The sequence below is a fragment of the Schistocerca americana genome, chromosome 7 (genome assembly GCF_021461395.2).
Source record: "Schistocerca americana isolate TAMUIC-IGC-003095 chromosome 7, iqSchAmer2.1, whole genome shotgun sequence".
Lineage (NCBI taxonomy): Eukaryota > Metazoa > Arthropoda > Insecta > Orthoptera > Acrididae > Schistocerca > Schistocerca americana.
In genome coordinates this window covers 558,139,051-558,157,078 of record NC_060125.1, presented here as the reverse complement: position 1 = coordinate 558,157,078, position 18,028 = coordinate 558,139,051, and the positions used below count along the sequence as shown (strand labels likewise).

At 45.5% G+C, this 18,028-nt stretch overlaps 1 protein-coding gene across 1 annotated transcript in view; it reads left to right on the top strand.

Moving 5' to 3' along the window:
* Positions 1–18,028, top strand: part of LOC124623087 — a 398,296-nt gene that overhangs the window by 279,537 nt on the left and 100,731 nt on the right. Inside the window, exon 3 of the mRNA XM_047148879.1 lies at positions 3,084–3,210. Within this exon, the coding sequence (XP_047004835.1) occupies positions 3,084–3,210 (127 nt within the window). The remainder of the gene's footprint in view (positions 1–3,083; positions 3,211–18,028) is intronic.

Here is an 18,028-nt window from a genome sequence, read left to right as displayed (position 1 = left end):
GATCCCGACTAACACAAATAGCAGTATCGCAAAATGATAGACTGTAGTCTTAACAGGACTGCCGCTGTAGAATCCTGGAATGCTCTGATAGAAGACGTTCCCCCTCCTTACACGAGGCATAACACTACCTTCTCACACACAAACAACATTCAAATGCGACGTTTGAATGAGAAACCCGCTGCGTAACCTTCATTACATATAGAATTCACATGGAGTTACTGCCTCGTACTTTATGTAATTGTGCTGAAATACGAGTCATTTGCAAATCCAAGCGTGTAGTACACTTAGTGGCAGTTTGACAAATACCATCTTCGTGGCCTTGCTGTTTTAATGGCCAGTGGTGTACTAGATGGTGGGTAGTTTTAAGAGGTACATTTATTAATGGTGAATTAAGGTCTACAATTTTATTGGATCGACATGCATAGCTGGAACGGTCGTCCGCTGAAACTGTTTATGAATACTATACAGCTAGTTCCAAAAACTGTTGTGTAACTATTACAGCGTATATTAGTAACTTAGATTATGGTTCATTAAAAACGATGAATAAACAAATGGAAGTGTCAAATGTTGTGGTATATTTGCATAAATTTATCAAATATGGACATTTCTACTTACAAATTAGTTTGTTTTTATGAAGTAAAATAAAATAATTTTAAAACGTTGGAAGCTGAATCGACCATTTTTAATAACTACACGAAGTCTGTGGACGCATCCCACTTGAAACTACGGTAAATCACTTTGGTACAATGTCCTAAATGTTGAGATTATGACTTTGTTGCTACAAAACTAAGCATGTAGAGCGGAACATACGACTGTGTATGTTATGACTAGCCGTACCTGGCCACACATCGCTGTGGCTCTGTCTGCCTAAATGAAAAAAGAAAAAAGAAAAGAGAAGGCACATTTTCTAATATGAGTGGGAATTGGATATACATCCTAATCTCCTTCTGTCCCTTGTCTCTGTCCATCTCCCCCCCCCCCCTCTCCCTTTGTCCATCGACTCCTCCATTCTCTCTCTGCCCATCACCTCCTTCCCCTCCGTATCTTCCCGTTTTCTCCTTCCCCCCCCCCCCTCTCTATCTCTCTCTCCATCTCCTCCTGTCCCTCTCTGTCTATCTCCTCCTTCACATTTTCTGTGTCCATCCCCTCCCCCCTTCTGTCCTTCTCCTCTTCCCCCCCCCCCCTATATCTGACCTTGAGTCTTGTTTATTGTTATTGGAAATTCAGATACTGTAGTAGTATTGTAATCATAAAGCAATAAGCTATAAATACAGCTTTCCTATTTGCTAACAACGTTTCACTGTTGCATATTTTATATACATATTTATTCATTAAAAAGTGTATTTTGTCTATAATATTACAGTAATGTGTAAAAATGTGAAGTAAATCGGAAGCGAACATTTTGAGATTTTTGGTACCAATGTTTTCCCTTTGTATATTACACACAGATTACATTCAGATGTCGCATTACGTTAGAAATATACGTACATTAAGGAATTGGCTACCTAAAAAACATACGATGTTGTGTGAAAATTTAAAAGCAGTCGTTCAAGAACTTTCGGAGATCACGATTATGAACAAACGAACATTTATATTTTAATTTATATGCACTGGTGTCCAAATTTAAAGCAACAAACTGAAATTTTACAAAGTCGCGTTTATTTTATTACAAAACAGTACAAACAGCTTATAGTAAAGTAGAAACAATGTAAAGAATACGGAACGTAAACAACTGAAACATGCATAACGGTAGACAAATATGGTCTTCGTTTTTTTCCAGTTTTACGGATTTAGACATGCATTCCGACAACTGGTTAATGGGCTCAGTATTGGGTCTGATCACCTCTGGCAGCAATACAGACCTGACAACGACAGGGCATGTTGTAAATGATGCCATCCATCTCATGTTGAGGCAATAACAGCCATTCTTCCTGCGGCGCTGCTGGCAAGTGTTGGAGAGTGATTGGTGGATGCCAACGTGATGCAACCTGTCTCCCTAGTGCATCCCAGACTTGCCCTATGGGACCCAAATCGGGGGAGCGAGCAGACCACGCCATGCGTCCAAATTCTTCCGTTTCCAAGAAACTATCAACCACCTGCGTTCTATGCGATCGAGCATTATCGTCCATCAGCACGAGGTCTGGACCCACAGCACCTCGCAACAACACCACGCGAGGTACCAAGATTCGTCACAATACCTGACGGCAGTTAAACGTTGCCGTTCCAATCGTACAAGTTCATGAAGAGGTGTTCTATTCTTCAACATATTCCCTGCTCACGCCATTAGGGAGACTCCCGAAATCGTGTTCCACATTTCTTCCAGATGCCAATCCGTCGAAAATCACTCTCCAGACCAAATTGGCACTTATCTGTGAAAAGAACGTTGGCCCACTGTTCGCCATTCCAGGTGGCGTGTTGACAACTCCAATCTAGACGTTCCCTCCTGTGAAGTCACGTCAGTGGTAAACATACGGCAAGTCTGCAGCGATAAAGGCCACTCTGCCGAAGCCTTCTGTACACCGTTTGCCTCGATACAAAACGTCCAGGGGATGCTGCGAGCTCAGATGCCAGTTGTCATGCAGTACTAATGCGGCACCGTCGTGCCCTTGTGTCCAAATAACGGACCTCTTTTCCTGGTATCACATCTGGGTGGCCATGCTCTGGTCTTCGGGCTATAGTTCCAGTCTCTATGAACTGTCGCCACATTCGAAAAACAAAACGATTCACTTTAACCCATCAGGCCATATCAGTTTGCGAATGTCCTGCTTACATTCTTCCTTTGTCCCTCCACCGTCTGGTAAGCGTATTCACTATGTAATGGATTAGGACTACCCGGCAAACACTACCCCGTTTTATAGGTGCGCTGACATCATCCTTGGTGAGGTTGTTCGTTGACCGGAGTGCTATCTTTCGTGCAGACATCCGTTGACAATGTATACGATTATGTCATGAATTAGACACAGGACGGGGCAATAGTTGTTTGTTTCTTTAATTTTGGATACCAGTGTATGTAGTATTTGTTTGGCTTGTGTCTATGTGGCCAGACTGTGCACGCTAGTAGTTGTGTAACTCGTGTGTTGCAGCTGTAACAGCTGCAGCGGGCTGTGGCAGACGGTGGGCCAGGTGTACGCACAGCTGCTGCTGGCGCTGGCCGCCGCTTCCAGTCTGCAGCAGCCTGGACCAGCCAGGAGCGCCGGAGCTCACCTCCAGGTACCGTACTGGCGCATCCCACACTCCACACTCTGCAGTCCCTAGCCTCGCTTGGCTACACCGTCGTTGCGACCACACCTCCCCCCCCCCCCCCCCCCATCAGTGTATTACTTTTGGGCACTGTCGCTGTTTGTGTAGCCTAGGGCGTTAGCGCTCCCCTATGCGGTGGCCCTCACTGTAAGGTAGTTGGTGCCAACCCAGAGGCGAAAGAAATTGTGGGTCTGAAGAAATTTGCGATACTTATGTCTGCATTGGCAAGTGATATTGGGTGCTATGACATGACTTCTTGGTGGGTATTTTGAATTCCATTGTTTGATACTATTATTCGATGTCAAGTTCTTGTCGGTTTCGAGAGAAATTATTTTTTCAATGTCTGCTGATTGTGAGGAACTAAATACTGTCGCCGTCCCGGCTAGCCGCGCTGTTTCCCGAGTGGGAAGGCGTGCCGGTCCCCGGCACGAATCCGCCCAGCGGATTTGTGTCGAGGTCCGGTGTGCCGGCTACCATGTGGATGGTTTTTAAAGCGTTTTACCATCTGCCTCAGCGAATGCGGGCTGGTTCCCCTTATTCCATCTCATTTACACTATGTCGGCCATTGCTGCGCAAACACTGTTTCCACATATGCGCGTACACCATAATTACTCTACCACGCAAACATTTGGGGTTACAGTAGTCTGGTATGAGACATTCCGGGAGGGGGGGGGGTGTCCAATGGGGGGCCGAACTGCATAATAACCCTGGGTTCGGTCTGGGGCGGCAGTGGGGTGGGTGCGTACTGCTGTGGCCTGTTGTGGGGTTGTGGACCACTAAGGGCTATAGTGGCATGAAGCCTCTCTGTCGCTTCTAGGTCCCCGGTTCAATACACAAATACTGTCTCTGTTCGATACTGCAGTGTCTGACGAAACATTCCATCGTAATTTGGAATAACACAGACACTGCAATATCATATTTATCCACCAGGAGGTTTCTCCCCTGTAAAGGAATATACATAGTGGATGTATCAGTACAGGTGGTAGACACATGGTTGACGACATTTGGAAGCTTGGGTATGGTAGTGAGCCATATTCGGATACCCTAATGGTAAGGCTACTACTCGTGATTAGCGTGAAATTTGGGTTCGAGCCCCGGTTCGGCACAAATTTTCATTGTCTCATCCCATTACACAACTGATGGTTGTCCATATTAGCAACTGCGAATACATTTCATGCAAACACTTTCTCGTCTGTCGGAGCGTTCCTCAAACAGTTTTGACATCATTAGGGAGTGATGTGGGGTGTCCCCCGTCTCGCTGAAGGTACAGCTTACACATGATCAGCAGGAGGATTCTGCAAAGTTCATCAATTGGGGACGATGGCAGACGTATTGCAGGTCCCATCTCTTTACTTGTGGACGTTCCCCAGATGAAAATACTGCCACTACTTTCCTGAAAGGTTTACTATTGCCGAGAGTGACACATCACTTGATGTGGTTTGGACGAGCTAGTATCCCGCCATCGCCGTCCAAGGACTCTTCAGCACGCTAGACGTTTTCCCATTCATTCAGCTTCCAGTCGTGGTGCCCTTGTGTCCCTATTAACTTCTCTGTCCTGTGAGGTGCGGTGAGCAGAGATACACGTGTGTGACGGAGGTGGTTGTTCTGTCTCGTTTACCACAAGCAAAAAGAGTGCAACAAGTGCAACAGGCAGCGCGTTGTCGGCGCTCCTTTTGATCACTGTGATGAACGGAGTCATCAAGAGAGTGAAAGAAGAAGCTGATAAGGAATTCAACGTATTTGCGGTTCCAGATGAAGTTGTGGTCTGGAGAAACGAAGAGGACAGAGTTTAACAAAAATTAAACACGTGGAACCAAGGCTTGAAACATTTGGGCCTAAAAACCAGCTATAAAAAAAACAGTTGTTATGTCAGTCAGCAGTCGAGGATTACGTATGAATATAACCTGGATGGCTAAAAAACTTTGACCTCTTTCAGTACCTTGGTAGTAAATCAAGACATCAGGTCTTCCACTGAAATCACTGTTGTTGTTGTTGTTGTTGTGGTCCTGAGACTGGTTTGATGCAGCTCTCCATGCTACTATATCCTGTGTAAGCTTCTTCATCTCCCAATACGTACTGCAGCCTACATCCTTCTGAATCTGTTTTGTGTATTCATCTCTTCGTCCCCCTGTACGATTTTTACCCTCCACGCTGCCTCCAATATTAAATTGGTGATCCCTTGATGCCTCAGAACATGTCCTACCAACCGATCCCTTCTTCTGGTCAATTTGTGCCACAAACTCTTCTTCTCCCCAATCCTATTCAATAACTCCTCATTAGTTATATGATCTACCCATTTAATCTTCAGCATTCTTGTGTAGTAACACATTTCAAAAGCTTCTATTCTCTTCTTGTCCAAACTATTTATCGTCCATGTTTCACTTACATACATGGCTACACTCCATACAAATACTTTCAGAAACGACTTCCTGACATTTCAATCTATACTCGATGTTAACAAATTTCTCTTCTTCAGGAACGCTTTAGTTGCCATTGCCAGTCTACATTTTATATCCTCTCTACTTCAACCATCATCAGTTATTTTGCTGCCCAAATAGTAAAACTCCTTTACTACTTTAAGTGTCTCATTTCCTAATCTAATTCCCTCAGCATCACCAGACTTAATTCGACTACATTCCATTATCCTCGTTTTGCATTTGTTGATGTTCATCTTATACCCTCCCTTCAAGACACTGTCCATTCCGTTCAACTGCTCTTCCAAGTCCTTTGCTGTCTCTGACAGAATTACAATGTCATCGGCTAACCTTAAAGTTTTTATTTCTTCTCCATGGATTTTAATACCTACTCCGAATTTTTCTTTTGTTTCCTTTACTGCTTGCTCAATATACAGATTGAATAACATCGGGGAGAGGCTACAGCCCTGTCTCACTCCCTTCCCAACCACTGCTTCCTTTTCATGCCCCTCGACTCTTATAACTGCCATCTGGTTTCTGCACAAATTGTAAATAGCCTTTCGCTCCCTGCAGTTTACCCCTACCACCTTCAGAATTTGAAAGAGAGTATTTCAGTCAACATTGTCAAAAGCTTTCTCCAAGTCTACAAATGCTAGAAACGTAGGTTTGCCTTTTCTTAATCTAGCTTCTAAGATAAGTCGTAGGGTCAGTATTGCCTCACGTGTTCCCATATTTCTACGGAATCCATACTGATCTTCCCAGAGGTCGGCTTCTACCAGTTTTTCCATTCGTCTGTACAGAATTCGCGTTAGTATTTTACAGCTGTGACTTATTAAGCTGATAGTTCGGTAATTTTCACATCTGTCAACACCTGCTTTCTTTGGGATTGGAATTATTATATTCTTCTTGAAGTCTGAGGGTATTTCGCCTGTTTCATACATCTTGCTCACCAGATGGTAGAGTTTTGTCAGGACTGGCTCTCCCACGGCCATCAGTAGTTCCAATGGAATATTGTCTACTCCGGGGGCCTTGTTTCGACTCAGGTCTTTCAGTGCTCTGTCAAACTCTTCACGCAGTATCGTATCTCAAATTTCATCTTCATCTACATCCTTTTCCATTTCCATAATATTGTCCTCAAGTACATCGCCCTTGTATAGACCCTCTATATACTCCTTCCACCTTTCTGCTTTCCCTTCTTTGCTTAGAACTGGGTTTCCATCTGAGCTCTTGGTATTCATACAAGTGGTTCTCTTTTCTCCAAAGGTCTCTTTAATTTTCCTGTAGGCAGTATCTATCTTACCCCTAGTGAGATAAGCCTCTACATCCTTACATTTGTCCTCTAGCCATGCCTGCTTAGCCATTTTGTACTTCCTGTCGATCTCATCTTTGAGACGTTTGTATTCCTTTTTGCCTGTTTCATTTATGGCATTTTATATTTTCTCCTTTCATCAATTAAATAATTAAATTCAATATTTCTTCTGTCACCCAAGGATTTCTACTAGCCCTCGTCTTTTTACCTACTTGATCCTCTCATGCCTTCACTACTTCATCCCACAAAGCTACCCATTCTTCTTCTACTGTATTTCTTTCCCCCATTCTTATCAATTGTTCCCTTATGCTCTTCCTGAAACTCTGTACAACCTCTGGTTTAGTCAGTTTATCCAGATCCCATCTCCTTAGATTTCCACATTTTTGCAGTTTCTTCAGTTTTAATCTACAATTCATAACCAATAGATTGTGGTCAGAGTCCACATCTGCTCCTGGAAATATCTTATAATTTAAAACCTGGTTCCTAAATCTCTATCTTACCATTATACACTCCTGGAAATTGAAATAAGAACACCGTGAATTCATTGTCCCAGGAAGGGGAAACTTTATTGACACATTCCTGGGGTCAGATACATCACATGATCACACTGACAGAACCACAGGCACATAGACACAGGCAACAGAGCATGCACATTGTCGGCACTAGTACAGTGTATATCCACCTTTCGCAGCAATGCAGGCTGCTATTCTCCCATGGAGACGATCGTAGAGATGCTGGATGTAGTCCTGTGGAACGGCTTGCCATGCCATTTCCACCTGGCGCCTCAGTTGGACCAGCGTTCGTGCTGGACGTGCAGACCGCGTGAGACGACGCTTCATCCAGTCCCAAACATGCTCAATGGGGGACAGATCCGGAGATCTTGCTGGCCAGGGTAGTTGACTTACACCTTCTAGAGCACGTTGGGTGGCACGGGATACATGCGGACGTGCATTGTCCTGTTGGAACAGCAAGTTCCCTTGCCGTTCTAGGAATGGTAGAACGATGGGTTCGATGACTGTTTGGATGTACCGTGCACTATTCAGTGTCCCCTCGACGATCACTAGTGGTGTACGGCCAGTGTAGGAGATCGCTCCCCACACCATGATGCCGGGTGTTGGCCCTGTGTGCCTCGGTCGTATACAGTCCTGATTGTGGCGCTCACCTGCACGGCGCCAAACACGCATACGACCGTCATTGGCACCAAGGCAGAAGCGACTCTCATCGCTGAAGACGACACGTCTCCATTCGTCCCTCCATTCACGCCTGTCGCGACACCACTGGAGGCGGGCTGCACGATGTTGGGGCGTGAGCGGAAGACGGCCTAACGGTGTGCGGGACCGTAGCCCAGCTTCATGGAGACGGTTGCGAATGGTCCTCGCCGATACCCCAGGAGCAACAGTGTCCCTAATTTGCTGGGAAGTGGCGGTGCGGTCCCCTACGGCACTGCGTAGGATCCTACGGTCTTGGCGTGCATCCGTGCGTCGCTGCGGTCCGGTCCCAGGTCGACGGGCACGTGCACCTTCCGCCGACCACTGGCGACAACATCGATGTACTGTGGAGACCTCACGCCCCACGTGTTGAGCAATTCGGCGGTACGTCCACCCGGCCTCCCGCATGCCCACTATACGCCGTCGCTCAAAGTCCGTCAACTACACATACGGTTCACTTCCACGCTGTCGCGGCATGCTACCAGTGTTAAAGACTGCGATGGAGCTCCGTATGCCACGGCAAACTGGCTGACACTGACGGCGGCGGTGCACAAATGCTGCGCAGCTAGCGCCATTCGACGGCCAACACCACGGTTCCTGGTGTGTCCGCTGTGCCGTGCGTGTGATCATTGCTTGTACAGCCCTCTCGCAGTGTCCGGAGCAAGTATGGTGGGTCTGACACACCGGTGTCAATGTGTTCTTTTTTCCATTTCCAGGAGTGTATAATCTATCTGAAACCTGTCAGTATCTCCCGGCTTCTTCCACGTATACAACCTTCTTTTATGATTCTTGAACCAAGTGTTAGCTATGATTAAGTTGTGCTCTGTGCAAAATTCTACCAGACGGCTTCCTCTTTCATTTCTTCCCCCCATCCATATTCACCTACTACGTTTCCTTCTCTTCCTTTTCTTACTATCGAATTCCAGTCACCCATGACTATTAAATTTTCGTCTCCTTTCACTATCTGAATAAATTCTTTTATTTCATCATACATTTCTTCAATTTCTTCGTCATCTACAGAACTAGTTGACATATAGACTTGTACTGCTGTCGTAGGCGTGGGCTTCGTGTCTATCTTGGCCACAATAATGCGTTCACTATGTTGTTTGTAGTAGCTTACCCTAACTCCTATTTTTTTATTCGATATTAAACCCACTCCTGCAGTACCCCTATTTGATTTTGTATTTATAACCCTGTATTCACCTGACCAAAATTCTTGTTACTCCTGCCACCGAACTTCGCTAATTCCCACTATATCTAACTTCCCTTTTTAAATTTTCTAATCTACCTGCCCGATTAAGGGATCTGACATTTCACGCTCCGATTCGTAGAACGCCAGTTTTCTTTCTCCTGACAACGACGTCCTCCTGAGTAGTCCACGCCCGGAGATCCGAACGGGGGACTATTTTACCTCCGGAATATTTTACCCAAGAGGACACGATCATCATTTATCCATACAGTAAAGCTGCATGCCCTCGCGGAAAATTATGGCTGTAGTTTCCCCTTGCCTTCAGCCGTTCGCAGTACCAGCACAGCAAGGTCGTTTTGGTTAGTGTTAAAAGGCCAGATCAATCAATCACCCAGACTGTTGCCCCTGCAACTACTGAGAAGGCTGCAGCCCCTCTTCAGGAACCATACGTTTGTCTGGCCTCTCAACAGATACCCCGCCGTTGTGGTTGCACCTACGCTACGGCTATCTGTATCGCTGAGACACGCAAGCCTCCCCACCAACGGCAAGGTCGATGGTTCAGGGGGGGGGGGGCTGAAATCACTAACGGTATTAAAAAAGCTCGATTTTAACATTAAGTTGGGAGTCTTCTATAGTACAACCAAAGTCCCGAAGAGCCAAGGAAACACTTTGCCTGGCATATTTTTACCATGCCTTTGAGATCTGTAGTATCGACAGCAGTGACAGTAATAGACTCCAATTTGCAGAAATGAACTTCCTGAGATTAGTGCTCCAGAAAACAAGAAAAGATAAGAATCTGAATGAGAAAATCTGTCAAGAATTACAAGCGAAGTAATTATTATACCAAAGTGTAAGAACGTAGAATTTTATGTGGTTTCGACATGTAAAGGGGATGAATTAAACAAACACAGCGAGAAAATGGGTTGAGAAGGAACTTGAAGGCAAGAGACCTATAGGGTGGCCCAGGAAATGGGAGAGCAGTCCAGTGAAACAGGATCTGAAAGGAAGAGGATTGGAGTGGCACTACGCTGAGAGAAAGGGACGGACGAAGATGGACAGAGCTCTTATAACACACCCTGGCAACTGGAGATGGTTAAAGAATGATGACGATGGTGGTGGTTCTGGACTGGTGTGGCTGCTCATCGATTGCTCGCCCATTACTGAATGGGCGAGTGATTTGCTGCAAAAGTTTACGAATGGCAAGAGCTGAAGTACGGCGTGGCAGAGAGGAAATGTTGAAAATGTGTCATCACATGATGTTGGGACAGCCAGTGGGAGCATAGTGTTCGGTACCCAATGACTAGCTCTAAGCGAGAGACCATATGCCATAAAATAGAAATGCTAACATTCTGTCTTCGGACGACTGTATCCCTAAAGATTAGAATTGCTAGTATTACATTCTACGATTGCCTCATAATACGTAGAGCTTTCGCACTTCCTTGTTATCACGAAATGGTTATTCCTTCATCGAAAAAGCGAAGCCTTAGTTGCGGTGACAGTAATACGTCTACTAACAAACTCCAGTTGCAGACGCTGTAGAAGATGCATTGCGCATCGTGGAGAGGAGGAAGGAAGGAATATTAGGGTTTAACGTCCCGTCAGCATCGAGGTCATTTAGAGACAGAGCACAAAGTCGGATTGTTTCAAGTATGGGAAAGGAAATCGACCGTGCCCTTTCAAAGGAACCATCTCGGCATCTGCCTGGAGTGATTTAGGGAAATCATGGCAAATCCAAATCTGAGTGGCCGGACGTGGGTTTGAACCGTCGTGCTCCCGGACGCGAGGCCAGTGTGGTAACCACTGCGCCACCTCGCTCGGTTGATGGAGAGGTATATCGTTGAAATTCGGAGAGCGTGTGTTCCAGGAAGAGCTGGGGACATATAACTTCCTTCCACATGCGTCTTACGAAATGACGACGACAAGAAAATCAGAGAAATTAGAGTCAATACTCAGGTTTAGCGACGATCATTCTTCTCACGTGCCATTCGCGAATGAAACAGATAAAGTAGGAAAAGGTAGTGGTATTAGAAAATACCCTCCTTCACACACCGCTGGGTGGATTTCACAGTACAGGTGTAGGTGTAACATATTGCGAGAACTAGGTTAGCTTAGTCAGTGACAGTTGGCGAAACCAGCGAGTGTGAATGATAGAAAGAAATCATCTCGTCGGTATGTCACTGGATACTGAAAATCAGTCAATTAGTTCCTGCCAGCGTGGTGTAGGATGTTAACAAGATACGCTTCAAGATAAGCCGGGGAACGGATTTGGTCGAAGAATACACTATCTGATAAAAAGTATCCGTACACTTGTTAGTGCACATCAATATGGCGTGCGCCAAATCTTCACCTTTGAAAAGGTTTGAACCCTGCTAGGGACATTTAAAAAAATTTTCCATTCCATTGTGGCACGTTGGTACAGCAACCAGTTTTGAACTACTTCAGAATAAAACCGGTCCTAGTTGCAAATTTATTTAATACCAATGACGCGTTTCACCCTTTTAGGGCGTCATCAGATTGAGTTAAAGTAGCTCGATATGTAACCAATCCACCATAAAGTGTACGCAGAAGCAACTGGATATTTAACCCATATCTTTTTATAACGGATGGGTTACATATCCTGTTACTTTTGCGTCCGTTATCCATTTTATATGGCTTTGTGACAGATGGGTTCCTTATCAAGCTACTTATACTGCATCTGATGATGTTCCAGAGGGTTCAACATGTTTCTGATATTAAATAACTTTGCAAACAAGATTGTTTTTATTCGAAAACTACTGGAGACACTTTGAGTGAGGTGTCTGAATGTCTTTGGAGGAATGACAGGCCATTCTTCCTCAACAGCCGAAATCAGAGCAGACACTGGTGTCTGCAGGGAAGTCGGCGTTCCTTATCCCACAGGCGTTTAATTGGATTGTCGGGACTCCGGCCAGATCGCTCTATTTCAAGAATGTTAATGTCCCGTCGACATCGATGTCACAAGCACAAGCTCGGATTGTTTCAAGGATGGGAAAGGAAATCGGCCGTGCCCTTTCAAGTGAACCATCCCGGCATCCGCCTGGCGCTATTTATGGAAATAGCTGTAAACAGGATAGCCGGATGGGGGTTTGAACCATCGTCCTCTCGATGGGAATCCAATGTGCCGGCCACTGCGCCACCTCACTCGGTTCACAGATAGGTTCACCAAACTCAGACTCTTCCACTGGACTGCAACGGAATACATCGTTATTCATCAGTCCAGATGACTCGTTTCCAGTCACACACTGTCCAATGTCGTCGCCCTTTTTACCACCACAAGCGTCGCCTAGAATTGCCTACAGAAACTCGTGGCTTATGAAGAGCTGCTCACCACCGTATCCCACCTTTTCAAGCCCTGCTCACAGTCACTGTATTAGCTGGACTGCTGGAAACACACTGGAACTCACGAGTGGCTCCTTCACCTGACTTTACGCAACATCTTACAACTACAATCACAGTCGCAGTTCGTAGTAATAGACGGCAAATCATCGAGTAAAACTGAAGTGATATCAGGTGTTCCCCAGGGAAGCGTCCTGGGACCTCTGCTGTTCCTGATCTATATAAATGACCTGGGTGACAATCTGAGCAGTTCTCTTAGGTTGTTCGCAGATGATGCTGTAATTTACCGTCTAGTAAGATCATCCGAAGACCAGTATCAGTTGCAAAGCGGTTTAGAAAAGATTGCTGCATGGTGTGGCAGGTGGCAGTTGACGCTAAATAACGAAAAGTGTGAGGTGATCCACATGAGTTCCAAAAGAAATCCGTTGGAATTCGATTACTCGATAAATAGTACAGTTCTCAAGGCTGTCAATTCAACTAAGTACCTGGGTGTTAAAATTACGAACAACTTCAGTTGGAAAGACCACATAGACAATATTGTGGGGAAGGCGAGTCAAAGGTTGCGTTTCATTGGCAGGACACTTAGAAGATGCAACAAGTCCACTAAAGAGACAGCTTACACTACACTCGTTCGTCCTCTGTTAGAATATTGCTGCGCGGTGTGGGATCCTTACCAGGTAGGATTGACGGGGGACATCGAAAGGGTGCAAAAAAGGGCAGCTCGTTTTGTATTATCACGTAATAGGGGAGACAGTGAGGCAGATATGATACACGAGTTGGGATGGAAGTCATTAAAGCAAAGACGTCTTTCGTCGCGGCGAGATCTATTTACGAAATTTCGGTCACCAACTTTCTCTTCCGAATGCGAAAATATTTTGTTGAGCCCAACCTACATAGGTAGGAATGATCATCAAAATAAAATAAGAGAAATCAGAGCTCGAACAGAAAGGTTTAGGTGGTCGTTTTTCCCGCGCCCTGTTCGGGAGTGGAATGGTAGAGAGATAGTATGATTGTGGTTCGACGAACCCTCTGCCAAGCACTTAAATGTGAATTGCAGAGTAGTCATGTAGATGTAGATGTAGATGTGCCCTCCACAACGCTCGACGGTCCCTCTCAGTCAGTACGAGAGCTCTGCCTGGTCGTGGTTTTCCCTTCCCGTTTCCACTTCACAGTCACACGACCAAAAGTCTACTTGGGCGACTGAAGAAGAGTGAAATATCCTGATGGATTTGTTGCTCAGGTGACACGGAATGGCTAGCCCACTTTCCGAGGCATTGAGCTCTCCCGACCGAACCATTTCTCTGTCACTGCTTCTCCGCTGACAAAACAATACACCCCGTGTCCCTTAATAATGTCGGGCCCACCTCTGGTAACATATAGAGGTAAATTCCGCATTGCATAGGGGCGCCCGGATATTTTTGATCAGATAGTGTGTGCCTCGTGGCAGGGAGAACGACGGCCCTCCGGCGAATCCGCCAACCACCCCCCACCCTCACCCTAGTGGTGCTACACCCACATATCCCACCAGTAGTAGGGTCCGGGAATCATAGCTTCAAACAACAGCGACAATGAAACTTTGTGAGTCCGACATGGAGGTGTGTTCAAATAGCCAATGATTAGGCGACTTCTCGCGATAAACAAGAACTCCAGGTGTGTCACACATATTCAGATGTCACAAGACAATCATATTATGACGTTACAAGAGGCGGCTAACAGTTAAATATGGACGATATATGATGCGCCGAGGGATAGAGGTTATCTCGAATCCTACAGGACGTAGGGGCGATGGTTATTGAATACTTGTCAATGGGGCATAGATTCTAGGAGTGGTACAGGAAGACAGAATGGAGTGAGTTAGCAAACTATGTTTGGAACAATGGGACATGGTAAAACTCGACGGCAGGTTTAACCGAAGAGATTGGAGCGGGACATTTGAGAAGGATAGGATGAAAGTGCACTTTCTTAAGCGTAATTTTAATTTTCATGCTGTATAATAGAACTACAATCAATCGAGACAGACCGTTTTATTCGTCTCAGTGAGAAAAATTTAGCGATTCTCTGAGACAGTCTGTCTGATAATTACTGTCGGAGAAAGGCGCAGCCACGAATCAACACAACTGCAGACACATTAGATGTCTCAAATGAAAGATAATGCCGTACTCAAACTATGTTTGATTAAAATTCCGTGTCGATGTCGCTGCTTGGTCTGACACTACAGCTGTAATTACGTATGGCAAACGAGCACATTGGACAAAAAATTAGTCTCTCTCACATCTTGCCTTCATAACACTCTGCATCTGATGACGAAGAGAACCCGCGAGTTACTACAGGCACGGAATATCCTACTGATGGTTAGATCTTACGGAGATACAACATCGCGGGATGTTGATTGCATTCATGTTGCCAGGTACTGCCATTCATCATGACCTTCAGCATATAAAGTGCTTTGTAACTTTAATATTTGAACTTGCAGATTACACTGGTCCAGATCTCTATTAATTTGCGAAGGATCGTTAGATAGGCGTGCATAATCCCAGTCTTTCATATTCATCACGAGGCATTGCTTACGCATGATCCTCCAACAGTTGCACACCCTATTCTTTTGTATTGATAATCTGGCACACAATATTCATAGAAAACTCAGACTTTTCGCAGATGACGCAGTCATCCATAATGTAGTATTATCTGAAAGAAGCTGCACAAATGTCCTGTCAGATTTTGATAAGATTTCAAAATGATATAAACATTGACGATTTGCTTTAAATGGTTGAAAATTTAAAATTTTACACGTCACAAAACGAAAAAAAGTTGTATCCTATCCCTCCAGTATTAATGAGTCACAGGGGGATTCGGTCAACAATTATAAATAACTGGATGTAACAATTTGTGAAGATATGAAGTGAGGAGGTCATATAATCTCATCCGTATGTAAGGCTGGTGGCTGATTTCGGTACATTGGTAGGACACTGAGAAAATGCAGTTGGTCTACAAAGGAGAATGCTTACAACACATGTTGCTCACATGTTTGGGACCTGGATCAACTAAAACTATAAGGGTATGAGGAATGTTTGCAAAGAATCGCAGCACGTGGGTTCGACGGTTTGTTTGGCCTACGGGTGAGTGTCAAGGAGATGCTGAAAAAGCTGAAATGGCAGACACTTCACCCCAGATGCCAACTATTGCACGAAGGCCTACTTAAACAATTTCAAGAACCTGCATAACATGTTCACTGCTATTGAGAACTACATGTTCCGTGATACGTTATCAGAGAACCAGTAGAAATTTACTGTACGTTATTGGTATGTATGAATATCGCAGTGGTAAAGGAAAGCCTGGTAATGGTTTGCAGAATCATTATAATTACAGCTCGCACCTGTAGGGTGTGCTGTCTTCAAGTTCCCTCTGCTCCGCTCCTCAATGTCGCATCGAATTAGTTTGCGCCTGCAGATAGGCAATCGAATGAACAGATTTTCAAAGCGGGCTGCGCTGCTGTCGTGCCTAGCCGGACAGTTGGAGGCAATCAGTAGAAAGCACGTATTGACGTTTCCCGTGTCACAGACGGTGCCCGTGTTGAGCACCTCAAAAGTGAGTCACAGACTTGTAGAGATGCCCTGTTCAGAAAAGAGTTTTCTGTACGCGTTGTTATTTTTGCTTAGACGTCTTATGGAACTCCAGAAGTATGAATGAGTAACCCTGTATGTCCTCAAACTCGCTGGCAGATTAACAGTGTGTGCCGCACCGAGAACTCGGGACCTTCGCCTATCGCGGGCCGGGGCTCTACCATCTGAGCTATCCAGCCACGACTCCCGCCCCATCCTCACACCTTTACTCCTGCCAGCACTCCCTCTCCTACCTTCCAAACTTCACAGAAGTTCTCCTGCGAAGCAGCGAGGACTAGCCGTGTGAGTCGTGGTTCAGGTGGTAGAGCACTTTCCCGCAAAAGGCAAAGGTCCGGATTTCAAGTCTCAGTGCGGCACACAGTTTTATTCGCCAAGAAGTTTTGTAATAGTGCACACTCCGCTGCATCGTGAAACTTTCGTTCTGTTTATCCTGTTCGTCCCAACATTGGAAAGCAAAAGGTGGGAAACATTTTTTCATATTGTTACTTCTGCCTACAATTAAAAGAACTATACATTAATGTGTTTCACTCCGGAAAAAACTGGTAATGGAAAGCACCACAAGTCACTACGCATCACTGCATAAGAGACGACCGAGAAAAGATTAGACTAAGATCAGCGTGCACAGAGGCACGTAAACTGTCATACTTCTCATGTTCCAGGCGCGAAAAGAACAGGAAGAAGGCGTAACAAATGTAGTATATGATCAAAAGTAACTGGACACTTGTACACTACAGGCCATTAAAATTGCTACACCACGAAGATGACATATTACAGACCCGAAATTTAACCGACAGGAAGAAGATGCTGTGATATACAAATGATTAACTTTTCAGAGCATTCACACGAAGTTGGCGCCGGTGGAGACACCTACAACGTGCTGACATGATGAAAGATTCCAAACGATTTCTCATACACAAACTGCAGTTGACCGGCGTTGCCTGGCGAAACGTTGTTGTGATGCCTCGTGTAACGAGGAGAAATGCGTACCATCACGTTTCCGACTTTGATAAAGGTCTGATTGTAGCCTATTGCAATTGCGGTTTATCGTATCGCGACATTGCTGCTCGCGTTGGTCGAGACCCAATGACTGTTAGCAGAATATGGAATCGGTGGGTTCAGGAGGGTAATACGGAACGCCGTGCTGGATCCCAACGGCCTCATGACACTAGCAGTCGAGATGACAGGTATCTTATCCGCACGGCTGTAACGGATCGTGCAGCCACGTCTCGATCCCTGAGTCAACAGATGGGGCCGTTTGCAAGACAACAACCATCTGCACGAACAGTTCGACGACGTTTGCAGCAGCTTGGACTATCAGCTCGGAGACCATGGCTGCGGTTACCCTTGACGCTGCATCACAGCGCCTGCGATGGTGTACTCGACGACGAACCTGGGTGCACGAATGGCAAAACGTCATTTTTTCCGTTGAATCCAGGTTCTGTTTACAGCATCGTGATGGTCGCATCCGTGTTTGGCGACATCACGGTGAACGCACATTGGAAGCGTGTAATGGTCATCGCCATACTGGCGTATCACCCGGCATGATGGCATGGGGTGCCATTGGTTACACGTCTCGGTCACCTCTTGTTCGCACTGACGGCACTTTGAACAGTGGACGTTACACTTCAGATGTTTTACGACCCGTGGCTCTACCCTTCATTCGATTCCTGCTAAACCCTACATTTCAGCAGGAT